General features: G+C 36.5%; 1 protein-coding gene across 1 annotated transcript; it reads left to right on the forward strand.

Moving 5' to 3' along the window:
• The first annotated feature begins 1,757 nt into the window (after positions 1 to 1,757).
• Positions 1,758 to 4,035, forward strand: camk2n2b (calcium/calmodulin dependent protein kinase II inhibitor 2b). The gene is made up of 2 exons (XM_082183219.1): positions 1,758 to 2,149; positions 2,724 to 4,035. Exons 1-2 carry the CDS (start codon positions 1,990 to 1,992, stop codon positions 2,792 to 2,794), a joined length of 231 nt encoding a protein of 76 aa, XP_082039345.1. The 5' UTR covers positions 1,758 to 1,989; the 3' UTR covers positions 2,795 to 4,035.
• Positions 4,036 to 7,784: the final 3,749 nt, after the last annotated feature.

Raw genomic sequence — 7,784 nt, forward strand, 5'->3', positions numbered from 1 at the left:
TTACCCATTCATGTATTTTTCTAACTACCTTTGGTATAACATTTTGGGTCAGTGACGTCTTAAGTTGTGCATTTTAGAAATTAACTTATGTTACATGTGTCGTGTGATTCTGAAATTAATGATAAATTACAAATTAAGCTGTCATAGCTGCTTACTTTGTCACAATTATTCATATATATATTCACTCAGTCAACTTTTAAATTTTAATTACTTTACTAAGTACTAGTAAAGCTTGAATTGTAAAATAGTTAATTATAAGAATGACTATACTAGGAGGGGGTAATTTCAGTCTAATGCTAAATAATACTTTATAGATTAATAAAATGTATAATATTATTGTTGTCGGGCAGAAGATTGAATCTCCATTTTTCAAAAATCATTACTATTGGTCACCCTTTACGTTTGTCTGAGGGTTTAGCAAATATTTAATCAATGAAAAGTATTGAAAAGAGCTTGTGACTAAACCTCGTAACTCCATTGGTTCATCAAACTTTCGGTAAAACCTCATAACTCCACCCCGCCTATATCGTGAATGAAGTGCCGGATGCAGTTTGGACCGTCTCTGCTTGTTTGCAAGGATAAATAAAGAACTGGTTCGTTGAATAAGTACCGCGTTTTCTTTGCTCAAAAAAACACTCTAAAATTTATTTGACCTTAGTCACTATATGAGGTATATTCTGGCCCTGCTTCAGAACCATAAATTGGTTACCAGTTGGTTACCATTAACAAGTTACTTAATGGTAGTTTATCCAAAAATAAATAATTCTGTCATTAATTACCCAACCTCATGTCGTTCCAAATCCGTAAGACTTTTGTTCATCTTTGGAACACAAATGAAGATCTTTCAGATGAAATCTGAGAGATTTCTGTCCCTCCATTAACAGTCCATGCAACTAGCACTTTGACGCTTCAAAAAGTTCATAAAGAGATCTAGATGAATTCAGCTGTTTAGTCCAAATTTTCTAAAGAGACATGATCAATTTATATGATGAACAGATTGAATTTAGGCCTTTATTCACATATAGACATTCATCAACTCAAATGGAAGCTCAAGCATGTTCGCTTGACGTGCGAGAACCAATGAGAACCATTCTCGTGTGTTGCATCACATTTGAGCTTCCGCAAGAACCAATGAGGTTTGTTCTCGCGCGTCAAGTTATTTCGGTTGAACTTCTGTTTATGTTCGCTGATCAAATGTGAATAAAAGACTACATTAAATCTGTTTAGCGATCAAGTGATCAAGACTAAACCGCTCAATTCATATGAGTTAGTTTTAAAATTTCTTTATGAACTTTTTGAAGGGTCAAAGAAAGTGGTAGTTGCGTAGCTGTCAGCGGAGCGGAGGGACAGAAAGCTCTCAGATTTCATCAAAAAGATCTTCATTTGTGTTCCGAAGATGAATGAAAGTCTTGCGGGTGAATAATCAATGACAGAATTTTCATTTTTGTGTGAACTGACCCTTTAAAACTACTGGGATGTAATAGCAAAGGAATAAACACATAGTGAGTAACGTTATAGTAGCCTATTGGGGGAAAACGCTGAAACTAAGAAATATAGTATTTCATACGCCTACTAAATAAATAGATGCTTCTTACTTAGATGCTAGCAAAAGGTAAGCTTACGCTAACTCGCGCATCTTTATTTATTTATTTATTTCTCCCTGCCTGCAACCCTCCCCCATTCAAACCCGGATGGATGACTTCACTTTTCCGTCTGGGTTTCCTTTCTGGTTTCGGGATCTCCCTCTATTTCTCTCAAGAGCTCACCAGCAGGCGGACGCAGCACTCCTCTCTCCAGATACACCCGACGGTTCGGCCAGGAGAGATAGTTATTATTCCAGGGTCTTTGCTGGACTTTATCTTTCGACACTGAAGGGGGGAAAAGTAGCCTGAAAAGACTTTTTTTTAAAAATTGATATCTACCCTCAAATAATATTTGTTTTTCCATACGACTTTACCTGGGAACTTGAGTATATACTTGAGTATAGCCATGTCCGAAGTGCTGCCATACAGCGAGGGGAAGATGAACGGCTACGGGGCGGATAGTGAAGTCTCCTTCAGCTGTCGACTGCAAGACACGAACTCGTTCTTCGGAACATCACAGTCCAAAAGGCCACCGAAACTCGGGCAGATTGGCAGGGCAAAACATGGTATGTATCTGCAATATACTGGTAACCACCATAACATATCAAAATGGGTCTTACCTGTAACAATGGCTAATAACAGAGGTTACACACAAACCAAATTAAATCAGGTCAACACATGATACTAAAACACGATACAAAATAAGCATTAACCAAAAAGCATTAAATGTAAAATTTTAATAGCTTAATAAATTAAATATGAAGAACATTAAAAAAAAATTTTTTTTGATAGATGTATTTGATCAAATGTATTATTTCACTCAAAATCATATGGTAATCCATAGATTTTTTTTTTCTTGCACATACAATATATATAAAAAATTACATTTGTATTTTATTTTTACATTTACATTTCCTGTTGAATCTATTATAATTTTCACTGCATGTGGTTAGGTAACCTACAGTTAACCAATTACAGTATCTTATAGGCTTTTTATCCATAGCATTCTTCTTCTATTAAAATGGTAGTTTTCCAGAAAAGCTCTTTTCTTGTTGAAACATAGATATGCCCTTTTTTTTTTTTGCCTTTGTGCTTACTATTTAAAAGCTCTAAAATAACATCTGTGTCCTCTCTCCACAGTGGTCATTGAAGATGACCGAATAGATGAAGTTCTCAAAGGGATGACAGACAAGTCAACTCCTGGCGTGTAAACCTGAACGATTACACCTCGTCAACCTTTTCTTTTAATCACTGGTTTGAAGCACTTGTCGCCTGTGCATGTGAACGAGAGGTGAAGATGATGGTTCAGTGTACAAGTACAGGATGATGGATGAAGAGCCACTCTGGGCAGTGGGTTAAAATAGTGAGATTTGAAGATGCTGGCAATTCTCCAACCGAAACCCATCCCAAACTGCCGCTGTGAAGAAAGCTGTTCAAGATTTCTGGTCATTTAGCCCCTTGTCTCGTAGAAGCCGTGGGTCTGGGTGTGATATTTCATCCCGTCATCAGCAAACCGAAGCCCCTGTTTCATAGGCATCTATCATACTATGAGCTGCTCATTCAAGGGAGCTGTCCAGTTCAGCACCTGACGCACAACTTGACTGTCTTTCCAGAGAAATAAGCTATATCTTGCATGGAAATGGATGATGTATGTAATCGAGGGGAGATTGATTACATTTATTCACTGCTGTCATATCTACACACATTCCATTTTCAATCCTTGACTGATTAAATGCCCAGAATACATTTTATAGCGAATTAAGCCACTGAAACGCCAGCAAGGAAGAGCTGAAGAATGACAGCAATGGAAGGAAAATGAGAAAGAGGAGTATAACTTCTTGTTTGATTTATTGCGTCTTTTCTATGACTGTTTTTTTTGTTTGTTTTTTGGCGTTGTGTATAGATTAATATACGGTTCTCTTTGCATGAACTTTTATCTTGTGCCATCGCGGGAGTTTCCACCTCTTTTAAACCCAGGCACGCTTGTTTTTACCGAAATCAGTATTTGTATTTTTTATATCTGAATATTTGTTATATTATCATCTAAGTCCATCGACACAGACAGGGTATTTGTAGATACAGAGGCATAACACATAATCATAAAAGGACAGACTGAATGTTATTTTGGGGAAGGGGTTTCACACATCTGCATTAACATGTTTTTCATTGCAATAAGTGATCATGCCTTTGGTGATAACGAAATGATTAGGAAATATCATTTGAGAGTATGTTCAACAACACTCTCACTGCAATTACATCAATGTTTTTTTTTTTGTTTTTTTTTACATTTCAGTTGAATATTTATTTATTTGTTTGTTTTTGTATTCATAATGTTCAGTGTATGGTTTATTGTGCATGAAATATGAATATCTTTCAAGCTTATACATTTATGAAGCAAAAAACTGTACACAAATGTCTCAACATTCTGCAAATGAATTAATAAATAAATTTAGAGGATTCATTCATCATGAGGTTTCATTTTTACCTAAAACGTATTCAAATCACTGTTAAAAATATATAGCTACATAAATACCTAGTTTAATAAAAACGAGAAAAGAGTGAACTGCAGATAATGAGCTATCCTTTAATTTGGATATAATCTGGTGAATTTGAGGGGTATCTAAGGGTCTTAATGCAGGAATGAGAATGGAATGAGTTAATAAATGGGAGGATTTCTGCAGTTGTCAGAAATTAGAGCGAATGTTGCCCCTCCAGCCAAGCCGACAGCATGAGAACAAATCAGCAAACAAACAAACCTAATGGCTCACACACAGTCTGCCAACCACACATGTGCTCTAGGCGTGCAAACCTTCAGGATTTTAAACCTGGCATCTAAATAACCAATGCCAAAAAGCCAATGTACCTCTTTGTAAAAATGCCAGACATTAAATATTATTACTGCTCTCTGGAATACCTGTTCCTAATTGGTCAATCGCAGCATTCAGCGCTCTCCTTTTTTCCAGACCAGGGGTGTCCATTCCTGTTCCTTGAGGATCACTGTTCTGCAGAGTTCAGCTCCAACACCAGTCAAACACACCTGAACCAGCTCAACGTCTTACTAGACATACTATAAACATCCAGGCAGGTGTGTTGAGGCAAGTTGGAGCGAAACTCTACAGGACAGAGTCCCACCAGGACCAAGTATGGACACCCCTGTTCCAGACATTCGCTGTTGTTCATGGCAATGCTGCCACACAACAGCGATTCTACTTTCATGGCCCTGTCCCAAATGGAACCCTAAGCCCATATACAGTACATTTGTGACGTAATGCTGCTTTCACTGTCGGGTAGATGTCTGCTGTGGAGATTGTAAGTCCACAAGACTGCAAGTGCACATGAAGGGTGCTTCTCAATCGGAAGGCTGCATATTTCGGCAGCCACGTCATCAAACTCCGTCAAAGGATGTCTCAATTTGAAGGATCCTTGGAAGGCAGCCTTTATTTCTCCTCCTTCCTTCCGGTCATTTTGAAGCATGCATCAAGTGTATCCTTCGTGGCCTTCAATCATTCACAATTCTCTGCACACATTCAAATTCATGACAAAGAGTGGACGGAAAACGAGTCGGCTCAGAGTTTGTCTGAGTTCATTATGAAATATAAGACAAAAATAAGGTTTTCGGAGATGATGGCATACGTTATCTTTTGTTTTGGTGTAAAGTAACACTACTGCCAATAATGTAAGCCACTGGGAGACCACAGATGGTTGTCATTCACTGTATTGCATTAAGAGAAAGCTATATTTGGTTTAAATGCGTTTCTTTAAATAGACTGCATCTGTGATTTGCATAGTCATGAATATTATGCATAATTGCATTTAGCAGTTAAAATGTGCTTTCATCTGTTTTACAACAACAAATCCTGAAACAAGAAGGTTCAATTTCAGTTCAAAAGTTTTATTTGCTGTATCATTTTTCGTGATGACCCAAACGAGTGCCTCCAAGGAGGTGTGTAACGGGCCATGAAGTAGTGACTCAAATAGCACAGAAGAGTCTAAACAACCCTCAAGCTCTATTTCTTATCGAGCTCTAAAATGGAAAGAAATTACATTTCAGCAGAGGATTAAAAATGAATGGTTTCTGGTTTATTAATGCAGACCTCAGAAGAGTTTTGCGCTGTGCTGCGGCACGGTGTGGTGTTTGATGTTTCTCTGCAACGAATACAGAGGAGAGGCGTCGGAGCACGACACCAGGCAGGGCAGGGCACCCAGCATCCTCTGCAGGGACACCGAACCCTGCTTTGCTGATCTGCATGTGGCGCACCTCTCTGCTGACTCACAGAGACACAAACATCATTTGAGCTTGAATTTTAGATCATTGAAAACATGGATTTAGGGCAATGTTCTGAAAGGCTGAGTATGTGAAAACAGGTAGTACGAATACAAACGAACATAGGAAAAGTCAAATGAGGGGAGACAGGAGGACAAAGAAGAGGGGAAAACAAAGAGATTCTCGTGGAGAGGAAAGTCAGGTCTTGTACTTGAAGTTAATGAAATCTGTGTTTTCATGTCATATCACCCATAATCTCAGACAGCATATTATTTGTGACATTTGTGACTTACTACTGTAAGTGTAGTTTTTACGTTACAGTATTAATTGTCCCCAAATATGTTATCATACACACAAGATACAGGATTTTTTTTTCATGAACATAATATTAATAACCTCTGAAAATGTGCATTTAATTTCTATATTTTAAAACTAACTATCATTTATTGTAATGCATATTTTGTTATTAATTTAATTATTTATTCATTTACATATTTAATTAATTATTAATGAATTAATTTAGTCATTTAAAATTACATTTATTATGTAGCCTATATAATATAGGCCTACAAATAATTATTTTATTTATTTTATTTTTAATCATTATTTTTATACAGTAATCTAAAACAATATGATGGATGTTTTTGATTAATAGGTTAATTGTTTTGAAAGTATTAGATGTATTTCAGAATGTAGAAGTTTATTGTCCAATCATGCTAAAGTGTTTTCTATACATACTGTATGACAGAATATTCAACATCTTTATTATAATTATTATTATTATTAATAATAATATTAGATTAGGCTATGTTGAACTGCAGATTGAATTGCCAGCTTACTGGTTGTGGGTTTGTGTTGGGTTCAATTAAAATATTTATATATGGCACATACTGACTTGCTTTTGTTTGTTTTTATACCTCTCTCCAGGAACACACGATTTAATATCCATCCCTACAAATTGTTGAGCAAGAGTTTTGACTCATAACTATAACATTATATGCTGTGATGCTGATGATAAGACTGTAAGAAGGGAGTGGGGGTTGAATTAAACATTATCCTTGAATGACATAAGCTTTGGATGTTTCATGAATTCACGTTTATATAATCCTTAGATTATCCCTTAATGTGCACATCCCATAGGAATCCCCATAATGGGATGGTTTATGCAGTGGTCATGTGCTTAATTTAGGCAGGATTAGATGAACTCTGCACTTCCGTGCATCCTTGATAAATTAGAGAATCGCAGTAGGCCTACACTATGTAACTTTTTTTTTTTTTTTTTATCAAATTAACAAAATAATTAGTCAACATTCTAAATCCTTTTTGTTACCCTGATTATGGCAAGCCTATCATAATTGTTAATATTTTAGAACTGTCAGTGCGGTTTTCTTTTTGCGGTAAATTGCGTACATAGGCTACGTCACTCACACGTGCGTTTCTAGTCATATCCGTAAATAGAGAAAGTTATTATGTGTATGTTGTGGAAGTGGCATAGGTTATTAGTTGTTACAACGAATGAGACAGATTGACATGGAGCAGCTAAATCCTGAAACTCCGGGTTTTAAAAAAAATCGCTGAACACAGAAGAGTCTTCTGGCAAAACGAGAACAACCGAGCTCGCAATAAAACGAGAATCAATTTTGGCTTTGCTTTTCGAAGATGAGGAGAACTGAGGGATTTGAAATGTTGTAAAAGCGGCGCGATGGCATTTTTATTACTTAGTAGGTGAGTAAGATATTTTATTGAAGAGATCAATTGCCATATGTAGCTCTAAAAAGAAAGCTCATTGTAAAGCCTTATCTATTGCGAAGGGACCGGCAGTCACGCAGAGCAGAAGCACAACCAATGTAATATTCTTCCGCAAAATGCATGCAGTTTTTGTTAACCTCAAAAGTTACATACATAGCGTTTCTTTAATAGAGAAAGTTACTAAATAT

The sequence above is a fragment of the Leuciscus leuciscus genome (assembly GCF_965113295.1).
Source record: "Leuciscus leuciscus genome assembly, chromosome: 11".
Taxonomy (NCBI): domain Eukaryota; kingdom Metazoa; phylum Chordata; class Actinopteri; order Cypriniformes; family Leuciscidae; genus Leuciscus; species Leuciscus leuciscus.